The sequence below is a fragment of the Solanum dulcamara genome, chromosome 4, assembly GCF_947179165.1.
Source record: "Solanum dulcamara chromosome 4, daSolDulc1.2, whole genome shotgun sequence".
Lineage (NCBI taxonomy): Eukaryota > Viridiplantae > Streptophyta > Magnoliopsida > Solanales > Solanaceae > Solanum > Solanum dulcamara.
Window position 1 is genome coordinate 2493015 of NC_077240.1, and position 15341 is coordinate 2508355.

General features: G+C 35.0%; 2 protein-coding genes across 3 annotated transcripts; both read left to right on the forward strand.

Annotated features, from left to right (window-relative positions):
• Positions 1-2584: 2584 nt before the first annotated feature.
• LOC129885451 (probable receptor-like serine/threonine-protein kinase At4g34500) lies at positions 2585-7266 on the forward strand. Its single transcript, XM_055959731.1, has 7 exons — positions 2585-3355; positions 4609-4713; positions 4806-4928; positions 5381-5551; positions 5642-5771; positions 5907-6116; positions 6870-7266. Exons 1-7 carry the CDS (start codon positions 2751-2753, stop codon positions 6987-6989), a joined length of 1464 nt encoding a protein of 487 aa, XP_055815706.1. The 5' UTR covers positions 2585-2750; the 3' UTR covers positions 6990-7266.
• Positions 7267-9672: 2406 nt separating this feature from the next.
• LOC129885452 (cyclase-associated protein 1) lies at positions 9673-14891 on the forward strand. 2 transcript variants are annotated; one of them, XM_055959732.1, is made up of 10 exons: positions 9673-10200; positions 11007-11175; positions 11306-11370; positions 12549-12855; positions 12927-13074; positions 13156-13265; positions 13347-13402; positions 13499-13555; positions 13686-13829; positions 14488-14891. In XM_055959732.1, the coding sequence occupies exons 1-10, from the start codon at positions 9916-9918 to the stop codon at positions 14572-14574; spliced, it is 1428 nt and encodes a 475-aa protein (XP_055815707.1). In that variant the 5' UTR covers positions 9673-9915; the 3' UTR covers positions 14575-14891. The 2 variants fall into 2 exon arrangements, with proteins under 2 accessions (XP_055815707.1, XP_055815708.1); XM_055959733.1 differs by lacking the exons at positions 11007-11175; positions 11306-11370 and having other exon boundaries at positions 9674-10200.
• The last annotated feature ends 450 nt before the right edge of the window (positions 14892-15341 follow it).

Sequence of the window (15341 nt, forward strand, 5' to 3'; positions counted from 1 at the left end):
CGACAAACCAACATATTAGAAAGCTCAATTAGCAATTTTAACTCGATTAACTTTGGTCTTATTCTTCTTAATTTTATGCAAATGAAGATGAAAAAATGCGTGTTTTTGTTTATGCGTACATCTGTTTGCCAAATTCTAATTAATATGTAAAATTTTGCCACAGTCGAAAGATATATTACCTATAGTACATTTCTCATAGCTATTGAATATTGTTGTCCCTAAAAATATACGATATAGTCTATCATATTATGAAGGAGACACATATACAAGGTGATGTGATTTCTCTATGGCCTTCATTCATTTTGTCTTTTTTCTCTTTTTTTTGACCATTTTTTTCTTCATTTAATTATTTATTTTATATTTACTATCTCAAAAAGTTTTTACATTCAATTACTCAACTTTTTACCTTCCACTATAATAAAAGATAATGTGGCACCTCTCTGTGGCCTACAAAATTATTTATCGTTTTTATCCTTTTTTGACCATTTTCTCTTTATTTATCTATTTATTTTATTTTTAATAGCTCAAAAATTATTTATTCAATTCATCAACTTTTTACCTCCCACTATAATGACATTTCTTTATTAAATATCTTAATATGCATTCATGTATTCTTCCACATTCCACATTCCACCTTCCACCTTCATAATTCTTAATCAATTTAATTAATGTATAGTAATAATGTGCTAAAAAATAGGAGATAAGAAGAATTTTCTTTCTTTTTTAGATATCTTAATATGCATTCATGTATTCTTTCGTCGTCCATCTTCATAATTTTTAATCAATTTTATTAATGTGTAGGAATAATGTGCTAAAAATTGGGAGATAATAAGACTTTTTCCTTTATTTACTTATTTATTTTATTTTTAATATCTCAAAAGGTCTTTACATTCAATTACTCAATTTTTTATCTACTACTATAATATGATAGACCATATTAGATATAATGTGCATTTAGATATTCTTTCACCTCCAATCTTCATAATTTTTAATTTAAAAAAGTCTTTACACACAATTGCTCAACTTTTGACCTCTCAATATAATATATCTCCTTTATTATATATAATGTGATACCTCTCTACGACCAAGAAAAGTATTTATTTATTTTTTCTTTTTTTGACTTTTTTCTCTCATTTCTTCAATTATTTTATTTAGTAAACTCATATTCTTAACTCATACCTCTTCAATTACATAAATTTACTCTTAATTAATTTTAGTAATATTCATAACTCTTAATTATTTAATGTACAAATTTATGACATCTTAAAATCATACCACTAATTATTATTTTTACTTTTATTTTACATAGCAAAATATTTCGTTCACATTTAAGAAAAGTACAAAGGTTCAATCTCATTGGTATCCAACAAAAAGTACTCAAGTCATCAAGACATACTGTCAAATGGCCCTTCAATGTAATAGAAATGAAAGAATTTTTTATTAGAGAATATATTTCAACTTATTAATTATGAATGTATTATCCATCATTAAATAGATGATAAATTTTATTATGTATCATCATTTCAAAATAACTTTTATAATACAATTACCCCTAAAGATAATAATACGATTGGACAATCTAATGAATATGTAATTAATCATTTTTTTCATTAAATAGATGATAAATTTTATTACATATCATCATTTTAAAATAACTTTTATAATACAATTACCCCCAAAGATAATAATACGATTGGACAATCTAATGAATATGTAATTAATCATTTTTTTCAATTCTAACACATATTTTGACGCTTGCGCGAAGCGCGGCCACATTCCTGAAATTAATAAGAGTAGTTTAAAAAACACTTATTATAGATTATTACTTCATTTTTTACATCACTAAGAGACTTGATAATGAAACTATCATCTCCCTTTTATTTTACTTAGTTCTTGTTGACTTGATACTAAAGGGCAATCCAGTGCACTAAAGCTTCCGCTATGCGCAGGGTCCGGAGAAGGGCCCGACCACAAAGGTCTATTGTACGCAACTTTACCTTGCATTTCTGTCAGAGACTGTTTTCAAGACTTGAATCCTTATTAATATGTTTGAAAATCCAGGTTTGGTTATATTGATAACCAATATGAGAATTTCCAGGGATATTACATCAGTTAGTGAAACAGAAATAACATATACTGTTTACCAAACATATTCTATAGTAAAACAAGACAACACTTAATTACTTACCAACTTTCACATTATAATAAACCCTTGTGGTTATGTCCTTCCCCGAATTCCACGTATAGCGAAAATTTTAGTGCACCGGACTGCCTTATTTTTCACATTATGATAAAATAATTCAAATAGTAGACTATAAAAAAACAGTTGTTTAGTTAAATCCAAAAGTACAACATGGATCAGCTCCAAAACTTTTCAGATGGGAAAGATCAATTCCCAGGCCCCTCGCCCCTACCTCCTCCCGCCCAATTAAGCAATCAATGTAAATGGATATAATTATAATAATAATAATAATAATAATATAGGATGATCAAAAAAATCAAAAGGGTGAAAACGCCATTTCATCTACTCAAACGGTCTCTATTTCCCTTTAGGTCCCCACTCTCCACACAAATGGCAATTATATTTCTCTATACTTTGCTCCTCTCCCTTTCGCCTATCGCCAAATAACCTCTTCCAGGCTTCTCTCTCATCGATTCTCTTTCTCTCTCTAAAATGCCAACTCCATATTGATCAGCTGATTAATCTCCGATACGCTTTGTGGTGTCTTACTCCATTGTTGTCGGAAATAATGGCGTTTTCCGGCGAGAATCAGAGTTCCGGGAATTCTCTCTCCAGTTTTTTCACTTCACGAACTCCCATTCTAGGTCTTCAGCTTTATATAGTGATTGCCGCTACCGTTGTCATTATGGTCATCGTACTTTTTCTCATTTTTCTACTTGTCAGACTAAATCGAAGCTCAAAACGACGTCTTAGTGGAGGTAAGAAGAGTTCCGGGTTGTTACCTTTGGTATCTGATGTGATTCGTGAAAACAAAACAACCGATCTCAAGGAGATTGGTAAAGTCAATCATTTTGCAAAAAAGGAGGATGACACCATTGCGATTCTGCGAAAAGAAGCTCCGGAAGTGATCGAGATTGAGTCTGGGGGTATAAAAGGAAGTTCAGGGAGTAATGAGTCGAGTACTAGCCGGAGTGATACATCGTCGGCGATCTCTGGTTCTACGGAATCGACAAATATTGGGTGGGGCCGTTGGTACAGTTTGAAAGAACTGGAGATGGCGACCAATGGATTTCGTGCCGAGAATGTGATCGGAGAAGGCGGATACGGTGTCGTATTTCGTGGAGTCTTACAAGATGGTTCAGTAGTAGCTGTCAAGAAGCTTCTAAACAACAAGTGGGTACTTATTATTTAATTCTTCATGTTTTTGCATGATTTTTTTATTTAAAAATATGGAATCCAATTTACATTCACCAAAATAAGTGTGAAATCTCACAAAAGTGGAGTCTGAGAATCTAGAGTTTAAGCAATCCTTTATCACTATTTTTTTTTTCCCTCTGAAATAGTCTCTGCTTCTTTGTTCTCCTTTAAATTTTATCTTCTCTTCCCTTTGTAGCTGTTTCTTTGAGTTCATTAGCTGGTGTAGTGTCTACATCTTGTTTGTTTTTACTTTAGTTTCCTTGGAAAAAGAATCCAATCTTCTTAGATCTGGATTTATGTGATTATTTTTCTCTTTTTGGGTCAAAAGTACAATATTTGTTATATTACTCTAGAGAAAAAGAAAGTAAACGTTACTTTTGTTTTTTTGTTCTTTTTTATCCTCTCTTTTACTTTTTCCTCATTCCTTTTTGTTCTTTTTTATCATGTAACTATTGCTCTCTTTTCCTTTTTCCTTTTTTTTTCTTTTGTACCAGCCTAATTATGTTATTTGCTAAAATCTAGACATAAGATTGGGTATTGTGTTCAGGAATGACTTTACTTCCATTTAAGCCAACCTTTATTAGCCCTGATGATGGTTGGCAACAGTGCAACTGGAAATTGAGTTAGTTTTCCGCACTGTTATGATTATTGCATTACACAAAAAGAATTATACAACAACAATATATCAGTGTAAAATCTCATCAGTGGAGGCAGGCCGACACAATAGGCATTGCAATGCCCTAGCCTGGCTGGGGAAGAGTTACGGGGCGAGACAACATTTATCTCTTTTGAACAACAAGATGTGTAGGTTTATTCTGTAAAATAAAATTCAAATTTGTCTAAATACTAGACATAAGGAAGCAGGGGGAAAATATAGCCAGAAGGGCAATTTCACTAGCAAACTCCAGATATTTGAGATCTTTCTCTTCGAATAAGATCTTTTTTATTTAACCTAGGACTTTCCTATATTTTATGCTTTCCTCGAATTCATGGATCTACCCTTAGTAGTTCCTATACCTGTCATGCTCCTTGGATCTTGGAAATACAGCATCCCACTTTTTTTACTACCCAAGGTTCTGAAATGTGTTGTACGCAGACGTTACCTCTACCTTGAGAGGTAGAAAAGTTGTTTCCTTGCACTTGTTACGTGTATGTGGATAAGGTAGGTGTTCAAGGTTTACTATTTTTGAACCATTGTTGTTCATGCTCTCTGACTTGATTGTATACAGGGGTCAGGCAGAGAAGGAATTCAGGGTGGAAGTTGAGGCCATTGGCAAAGTGAGACACAAAAACCTTGCAGGTCTTCTTGGTTATTGTTCAGAAGGTGTTCATAGGTAATTCATTACAGTTAATATTCGCAAACATGTGGATAATTCCTGTCTCTGTCTTCAAAATACATCTGTTAAATCATTTCCTGGCTATCCAGGATACTAGTGTATGAGTACATTGACAATGGCAATTTGGAGCAATGGCTACACGGTGATGTAGGGTCTGTTAGTCCTCTAACCTGGGAGATTAGACTGAGAATTGCAATTGGAACTGCTCGAGGGTGAGGCTTCTACATTTTCTTTTCACTACATGATATGTATCTTAGTCCTTGTCGTTAACTAAAATTGCTATTGACCTAAAGCATATTCTTTTGTGTGTGCACTTTCTTTGGAAATTACCAAGACAATCTTTTCTCTTTGCTCCAATGTTGATCGACAGTGCAAACCCATGGTTATAGAAAGCTTTGTATCTCCTAACAATTCCTTCTTCATATCCTTCACAACATTTGTGACTAAAGTTGACAAATATGCTAAATAGCAGTTTAAGTGCACATGTTCACGCTTCGACAATTTGCTGTTGGTCATTCAACCCTGATTTTGAAATCTATGGGTTGCCTATGTTTCCATGAGCAAAAAAAGAAAGAGATACATATCTTTAGTGCATGCATGACTTTATTTTTCCTATCTCATTCGACATCATTAATTTTTTTTAAAATATATTTTTTTGTGACAGACTTGCCTATTTGCACGAAGGTTTGGAACCCAAAGTTGTGCATCGTGATGTTAAATCAAGTAATATTCTGTTGGATAGGAAGTGGAATCCAAAAGTATCAGATTTTGGACTTGCCAAGCTGCTAGGATCTGAGAAAAGCTATGTGACTACCCGTGTAATGGGCACTTTTGGGTGTGCCCTTTCTCTAATCTTTCCAAACTTTTATAAGCAAATACTAAGTAGATTATTAATGCTAATTATGGATGATGATTATTGTCACAGATATGTATCTCCTGACTATGCCAGTACTGGTATGCTTAATGAGGGGAGCGACGTGTATAGTTTTGGCGTTATGCTCATGGAGATTGTTACAGGAAGAAGTCCTGTTGACTATTCAAGACCGCCTGGGGAGGTAAGAACAAATTTTCCCGTCATTTCAAGTTAAAATAAGATAAGAATAAAAAGGACCTCCTCTAGTGGGGTTGAATCAGTTACATTCTGAAAGATCTTTTGGCATTATCTTGACATCATTACAAAAAAATTGCAGATGAACTTGGTCGATTGGTTTAAAGGAATGGTATCAAATCGATGTGGTGAAGAGTTGGTCGACCCATTAATTGAAGTCCATCCTCCTCCTAGATCCCTAAAGCGGGTTTTGTTGGTCTGCCTTCGCTGCATAGATATGGATGCCAACAAGCGGCCAAAGATGGGTCAAATAGTACATATGCTAGAGGCTGATGAATTTCCTTTCCGTTCAGTAAGCCATCTCACCCAGTGGCCTTTGATTGACTGAAAAATGTTCTCCTATTTGTGGTTTCAATTACTAGTCAGTCTTTATTGTTGACATATAATGCTCATTCACTTGCCACTGGCCCTCGGATTTCTCAGTTATAAAAGAAATGCTCATTCATTTGGCCCTCGGATTCTCAGTTATAAAAGAAATGCTCATTCGTATCAATCAGTTGTTTCTATTAGCACGTGTTCAATCTGCTTGTCAAAGCATAATATAGGTCATATAAGTTTTTGGACACTATTACATGATAAAATGTATTACAACTTATTCATCCAGACCTTCCAATTACTGAAATTGGCTTTCTTCACTTTTACTGCTTGCAACTGAAGTAGAGTAACCCTTAAAATCAGATTGGTTTGGTGGTATGCCTCTGTTCTTTTTTCAGTCAGTTAGAATTAGAGTGGTGGGTGCAACCAACTTCATATCAGTATGTTCACTTTACTCTACTTAGCATGGCCCAGTATCAAAAACACCAATTGCTGAATCTTGAAACATTACTAAAGTTGCACTTGGACGTTTCAGGTTTCTTTGGTATGAATAATTTTTCTCTTTACATTGAATACGACATTTTAAATTTACAATATCAATAAGTGATTAGAGGTATATCAGGAGTATGTCTCACTCTCGCTCTTTTTTTCCCTCCCTTTCACCGAGAAGGAACTATTTTTCCGTTTGTAATTTGTTTTTGAAATGATTCTTTTGTTTCCCCTTTTGCAGGAACCTCGACTAGTCCAGGAAAAAGATCCTCTAAATCCACGTTCAGCCGGTACCAATAGAGTTCAACTAGCTACTAAGGACGGGGCGGGTGATGATGAACAGAAACCTAGAGGGAGATGATTACCCCTTTATTTGGGATGAAGAGTTATATGCAGGATATTTTAGTATGTATATTCTTTTGAATCATTTCCGCTCAGTCCCAATTTGTTGTTTCCTACAGTATTAATTTTGTGCTCCGAGCTGTTATTGCTTATGTAAGCTCTATATATCTTGGTCAATTTTTGTATATATACATAGTTAAACTACACAATGTCCTTGTATTGACTCAGGTAAAACACTTGCATTATCTTAGTTATGCAGAATAGTAGATTATTTGAGAAAGGTTTTACCAACTTAATTTTAGCCTGTGTTTCTTGCCTGTACGGTGCGTGTTTACAGTGCCTTGTACCACCTTCTTCTTGTTGTTGTAATGAATATATAGTCATGTCTTGGGAAATTCAAGTAAAGGCTCCCTGGTGTTAAATTCCTCATTCACGAGAACGAAATGAGTAAAACTTTGGGTCCATATTTATTGGCATATCATTTCCACCTTTTTCATGTGAGGCTTTACACTTGCAATTTATTGGAATTGTTTATTCGAATCTCAGATGGGTACTTTTGGTTTCAGTATTTACAAGGTCACTCAAATGGCAAGAAATTTTTGCCGATGGTCATTTAAATTTTACTCTTTTTCTTTGAAAGAAAAAAAAAAAGTAGGTAAACTCTAGCACTATAGGAAGTCGGCAATCAAATTAATTTACTCAAATCTGTCTACGTGTCATAGGGAAAAATTAATGTATGTAATGAAAAATTTACTCATTTTTTACAAGTGTATCATAGGAAGTCAGTAAACACTAGTACTATTTTTTATAACCACAAAGTTATTCATCAGAATTAACCCCATAAATGAAAGGGTAAAATATTATGTAACATAGGGTTTTATAGAAAATCTTTCCTCTGCTCATTTGCTAGCTCGCCTCGTTCCTCTCTCTCGCAGTTTCTTTCTTTCCAGATTCCCCCCTCCCCCTTCTTTCACTCTATCGCCCTTTCTCCCAGTCTTTTTCTTTTTAGATCTCCCTGCAATCTTTTTCTCTGGAAAATTCTCAGAAAGCAGAGCTCTTTGCAAACCATTTTTAGATGAATTGCCCAGATAAGCTTTCAGGTCTTGGTTCTTTTTTTAGTTTTGCCTCTTCTCAAAACAATTTCACTGAAAAGATATCTGATATCAGGCCTTGCAAAATAACAAAAATTCTATTGTAAAACATAAATAATATAGAATAAGATCAACTTATAAATATGTCTTCAAGTATCACTTTTAAAAGTGAATTACAAATCTATTTATAAATATAAGTAGTTCGTATTGAGAATATGGACAATAAGAATTTATAACAGACTTGCCTTTATTTGATAAATATATCAATGCATAATTAGGACTGAATACATATATCTGAATTATATCTTTCCTTATTTAATGAATATATTTTATTACAGGAGAAGAAGACATGTTAGAGGAGAGAAGAATGAAAACAACGATAGATAGACTTGAAAGTACCAAAACTCCAAAAGCCATCACTAGCATAATACTCGATTACTGCAAACGTAAGATTACAAGTAGGGGTGTACATAGACCGGGTTGGTTCGGATTTTTTACAAACCAAACCAAACCATTTGTGTTGGGTTATTAAATCTATAAACCAAATCAAACCAATAAAAGACGGGTTTTTCAATATCAATTTTTCTCGGGTTTTTCGGGTTTTTCGGGTTTTTTCGGGTTTTTCGGGTTTCTCGGGTTTTTTTGGATTTTTTGGATTTTTCATAGTATCTAATAAAAAGCATAGAGCAGTGCTTCTTAAAAAGAGTTCTAGTACAAAATATCAACATATAAGATGGACGCAGAACACTGTTTGAAGTTTTAACTTTATAAGATGGGCTTTTTTTGTATATTATTTAGATGAGTTTCTCAAGTCCAAATATAAATGTAAGAAAGAAAACAAAAATTATAAAAAAAAATTAAAAAACATTTATAAATTACATTTTAATAAATATTTTTATGTATAACATAATTTAAAAGTAGTATATCTATAATCGGGTCGGTTTGGGTTCGGTTTGACTTTTTTTAGTTAAAACCAAACCAACCCTATAATGGTCGGGTTTTTTTTTCAAACACCAAACCAAGTCAAACCAAACCACTAGTCGGGTTTTTTTTCCGGTTTGGTTCGGTTTGTCGGTTTGGTGCGGTTTATCGATTTGCCCTGTACAGCCCTAATTACAAGAATGCATAGAAATTTTAAGAATTTTGCTATTGGAGGATTAGAAAAGGACATTTAAATTGATTGATGCGGCATGCTGTAAATTGAAAGATAACCAAATGCGTTAAGTTTCCTAAAATGCTTATACGGTTACACCATTTTCGTGACAATTTTTCCTTCTACATTTTGCCTAAGATTAGTAGTATTAGTATAGAGTAAAAGTACATTTATACTAAGTCAATAATTTACGTAATGCGGACTTGACTTGGCCTAATTGATATATCTAACAATTTTCACAATATTTATCTGTAAAATGAGAATTTAAGCTAATATTTGATCATAAATTGTAAGAGTAAATTTTGAAAATAATTACATGTTCAAAAATTAAAATTTTTAAATTCAATTTCAAAATGTATGACTAAATAAGAGGTTAGATTAAGAGTAGTATTTTAAAAGGCTTTCTTCCTTGGAATGAGTTGAACATGCTTTAGAAATTAGAATTACTTGTTTTTGGTTAGTAGAGATGTCTTAGTTACAACGCAGAAAAAGCCACAAGTCCCTACTTATCCGACAGGTGTATGCCCTTAATTCCATATTCGAACGTGCACTCTTCACCTTTGAGCATTTTCAGATTGAAGACCTTGTTACCAAACATATAAATACCAATTTCTCATCGATACAACACTTTTTCTCCGAACTATATCAAACAATCACCAGATCTGTGGGGTTATTCCAATTATAGATCCAGAAACTTCGTAATGCCAATGGAGGAGAAGTTGGTACACCGATTGGAGTCGGCGGTAACGCGGCTGGAGGCGCTATCAGCCACCGGATTCCGTTCCGGCGGCCCCGTCGGGACAGGCGATGGTACAACGGTTTTAGATCCGTCGATTATTGCATTTGACGATCTCATGTCGCAGTTCCTCGGAAAGGTTTCGAGTGCTGCAGAGAAGATCGGAGGACACGTTTTGGATATTACTAAGATTGTTGAGGCCGCTTTCTCTGCTCAGAGAGAACTTCTCATTAAGATCAAGGAGACTAAGGTAACGTCGATTATCTGATCAGCTCATTACAGTGGATGAGCCGGGATTTTTACTAACACGGTTCCTAAAATATAAAGATGTAAACACCGAATTCAACGTCTAAAATTTAATTTTGACCTATATATATGTGTGTGTGTTGAAATAAGTTAAAACTTTAAACTTCCCATTTTGTTATAGCCCGCGCAAATGTTGTCGATGCTTAAGATAATAAGATGAAAAATTTCAAATGTCTTCCTTTTTTTCAAGTTCAAGTTCTATGTCGAGTCAAACTAAGTCACATAAATTGGAAGGTAGGGTGTGTACTATTTCAGAATTCCAATGTAAGTTTTGTTTGATAATGTGCATACAATAGTGGAGTTGCAAGGACTTACATGGTGCGATATGTATGCCTTTTGATTTTCGTTGTAGTATCCGTTCCATATCGTTTGAGTTCCGCGAATAATCTCTTTCATTAGTCTTATTTGGAGCGTAGGAATTGTTGCTTGAACCATGTGAAGATAGAAGAATTTCAAATGGAATTTTGCTTGTTTGTTATCTTTTGCTAGCTGGAAAGAGTGATGTGCAATCCAAAGTCTTTTGATTGAACTCTGTATTTCGAGAAAGAGGTGTAGACTTTGTCAGTTTGTATTTCATAGTAACAAGTCAAAAGTGTAATTTCTTACCTTTTGCTTGAAGTGTTTGGGGTTTATGTGCGTTGATTAGTGAAAATACAGAAAGGTACTCTCTAATAGTGTGCATAAAATTATTTTCTTTGTGGAAGAAGCTTTTATTTGTATACTGGTTCAATTTTTATCTCGATTCTGTAGAAACCAGACAACTCAGGTTTGGCTGAATTTCTCAAACCATTGAATGATGTGATCGTGAAAGCTACAAAAATGACGGAAGGACGTCGGTCTGATTTCTTCAACCACCTGAAGTCTGCTGCTGATAGTCTATCGGCTCTAGCATGGATTGCCTACACTGGAAAAGACTGCGGTCAGACATTTTTTTATCTCTACACATTCTAAGTCAAACCCCACATGGTGGGACTATACTGGGTTTGTTGTTGTTGTACACATTCTAAGTCAAGATGGCAACTGTTGAACTTCTCATTTTTCTTTTCTAGGCATGACCATGCCTATTGCATACGTGGAAGAAAGTTGGCAGATGGCTGAATTTTATAGTAACAAGGTAATTTAGGCCTTTCCTAGCAGTTTAGATTCTCCTCCCAACTGCTCTCTCTTGATTGAAGGAATCTTCTTTAAAGATAATTTTATAGAACCTGGACAAAATTAGGTGGAAAAAGGTCTGCAGTTTTGTCATCCCCTAATTTTCTGGCATGATGTGCTGGTTTTTTGATTGCTTGTCTTTCTTCTTGGTTTGAGTGGTAGAACCATTTTCACCCAAAGAAGTGACTGCATTTTTTTGTCTCCCCCACTTTTTTCTTGTCCTTTCCCAGTATTTGGAGGTTGCATCTTGGAGCTTGTCGCTTGAAAGAAAAGGGTACAGTTATTGTTTCCCATTGGAATGAAGGGACACACATAAATGGAACTTCCATATTGTCTGGAGGAGAATCGTAGGAAGATATGTGAAGTGCCCTCATATTTCATGGACGTTTCTTGTTGGTGAAGAGGGCTGAGGACTTACTATTAGCGATATCGTACTTGAATGAAAAGGATGCAGTTAATTATTTCCGTTCTGAACGAGTGAACGCATGTAAATGCAACTTCCATATTGTCTGGAGGAGAATAGTATGAAGGTATCTGAAAAGACGCATATCCCATAGAATTCTCAGGGTGGTGTAGAGGGGGGAGAACTTACTATTATCGGCAATGGTTGCTCCCCCACATTTAGAACACAACAAACTACCAGTATAATAGAAAGGAAATTATAATATTCAAGCTGCACTTAGGACGTGTTTGCCTAATGCTAACTTTAAGCCATAAAGTTCTTAAAGTCAGTCAAAAATGAAAAGTTAGGATTTCTAACTTTTTTTTTCTAAGTGCTTAAAGCCATTTTGTTTGACCATGAAAATTACTTTTATATCCCTTATATTTTAACTAAATTCCCAAACTACCCTTTTTATTCTTTTAACCCTAAAATTCAAAGACTTATTTTCAACATAAGCACTTTTATCCAAACACTCAACTGCTTATTTATAAAAATAACTTTCAGCACTTCAAAGTTCTAAAAGCACTTCATACATAAAAAGTTACTTTTTTAAGCCCATCCAAACGGGCTCTTAATGTATTTTGCTACAGTGAACACTTTTTAGTTTTCTGAATTTATGTACTGTTCGGTTTGTATTACCACCTATAAGTCTCGAAGTTATCTTCTAACTTCTGTAAAATATTTTCAATATATCGTAGATTCTCGTGGAGTTCAAAAACAAAGACCCAAATCATGTTGAATGGGCAAAAGCTTTGAAAGAACTTTATCTTCCTGGATTGAGAGATTATGTTAAGAGTCACTATCCATTAGGTCCTGTATGGAGTGCTACAGGGGAAACTGCTGTATCTGCACCGTCGAAAGCCCCTTCACCAAGTGCTCCTGCTCCTCCTCCTCCTCCATCTTCTCTCTTCAGCTCTGAATCTCCTCAGGCTTCATCATCACGCCCCACGAAAGGGATGTCTGCTGTCTTTGACGAAATTAATTCGGGAAAGCCAGTGACTTCTGGTAATTTTCCCTTCCCACCCTCATGTAAAATATAGATAGAAGTTTATCCTTATTTGAATGTTTCCTTCTAGGACTGAGAAAGGTAACAGATGACATGAAAACAAAGAACCGTGCTGACAGAACCGGAGTTGTTAATGCTGGTGAAAAAGAAGCCCGCGTGAGCTCACCCTCTGTCTCTAAAACTGGACCTCCAAAATTGGAGCTTCAGATGGGCCGTAAGTGAGTAAAAAATAGGCTTCAATCTATCTCTGAGTGCAATTTTCGGGATCAATTCTAACTTTGCTGTCATGTTGCTGGCAGATGGGTGGTTGAGAATCAAGTGGGAGAAAAGAACCTAGTTATTGATGATTGCGATACAAAGCAATCAGTATATGTCTATGGGTGCAAAAGTTCAGTTCTGCAGATCAAAGGTAACTTATTTCTTAGCATAATCTGGACAATAACGAAGTGGGTTTATGTTGCACTTGTATTGATATACTGGTGTCACACAGGAAAAGTCAACAACATCACAATTGACAAATGCACTAAGATGGGAGTTGTATTCGCGGTCAGTGATGAACTTCAAGAAAAGTTCTTTAAATATTGAAGGCTGCTGTATCTTCCCACTAAATGGCTTACCTGATCATCTAAATTTGGTGCACAGGGTGTTGTGGCAGCTTGTGAGATTGTCAATTGCAACGGTGTAGAGGTGCAATGTCAGGTATCAAAATTTATTGTTCAAAACTTTATACGTAATGGTCTAGAAAAGTGAATAAAATTTGAGTATTAACAATTATATAACTATGTTTTCATGAGACTTATGTTAACCCTCCTTTTATGTGGGATGCTAGGGTTCGGCTCCTACAATTTCAATCGACAATACAAATGGATGCCAGTTATACTTGAACAAAGATTCTTTAGAGGGTTCTATTACCACAGCTAAGTCGAGTGAAATCAATGTTTTGGTTCCTGGTGATGGGCCTGATGATGATTGGGTAATTTTTGTCTTCTCTTTCTCTGTCTCTTTCCCCCTCAGTTTATTTTAATTGTTAGTGTGGATGAAGCTTTGCATTAAGTCAGATGTCGCCAATATTCCTTACATGTCTGCTTGTGAAAATGAATTTATATTTTGTAAGAAATGGTTACATGTGTAGGTATATTGTTGGGGGGCTTGTTATCTCTGATAATTATGTTCTGTTTTGAGTGTTGTTCCTTAAAGAAACTACACCATCTACAATTGTATGGTAAAGCTAAGCTACAGTTTAAAAGTGATCATGCATTCTTTACAATAACAACATACCCAGTATAATCCCACAAGTGGGGTCTGGGGAGGGTGGCGTGTACGCAACCTTACCCTTCCTTGTGAAGGTAGAGAGTTTGTTTCTGTTGGACCATCTGAAAATGCATGGTATTCTTGTCGCATTTTCCTTTCCTTTTATTTTTGCCTTTGTGCTTTATCCTAATGGATTTCACGTAAGCAAGCAAGACTAGCTTTTCAACCTGGGAAAATGATCATGGTTTTCGGTGCCTCTTCACTTTTCTTTAAATAGAGATTAAACTGTATCTTATGAAGCAAAAAGGTGAACTTCAAGTATCAGATTTCATGTTTTAGATGAAACTAGTTAAAGCTTTAACGTATGCACACTGTTGTAGGGTGAGCATGCTTTGCCACAGCAGTATGCTCATGAATACAAGGACGGACGCTTCGTGACTACTCCTGTCTCCCACTCTGGAGCTTAGCTGGTGAAAATTTTCTGCATCCAGTTGTTTTCCTTTTTATTTTTTTTAATTATTTTTTTGTTTACCAATTTGATATATTGGAGAGTTGAAAGATGGTCGATTCTTTTCTTTCTTGATTGTAAGTTATGTTCTGTACCCTTGTGTTTGTTCAAAGTAAGGGGCTCTGTGACTTTTCTGTCGTCACATTTTTGTTATTTTGTACCAGAGCTTGACCTTTTAAAACTCTTTTTTTTTGTGAAACATTATATAATTTCCATAGCCCATGTAATCTTCCGTTCTATGTTTTAAAATGGAGAAGTCCTAATCAGTTGGAAAAACTGTGGTCAACTATGAAATTGTTCCGTTAAGGCATATTCTAGTTGTGTTGTTACTCTTTTTAAAGCATTTCACATTTGTTTGGTTGCACTTTTATGCTGTTGAATAACTACCTTCTTGGGCTCCTGCATATCCAGAAATGTGTTTTTAATCTTCATATATTGCTGCGAGAATGGACTCCTATAATGTGTGGTATGTCGAACTAGCTAAAGGCTGGTCTAACTTACCCCGTGGGCAATGATTTTTGTTCACTCTTTTTTTGTGGTCCTCCCAACTGCAATTCGGGAGAAAATGGAAGTAGCTTTCTGTGAATGCAGTGGATGTGGAAATTAAGCTGGGTAGTCAAAAGAACCAACCCCTGTCTTATAATCCATCTACTACATAGGATTTCCAGCTATCTGAAACATGCTTAGAACTTGACTAATTGCTTCAGCGAGCAGGGCAATCCTAGT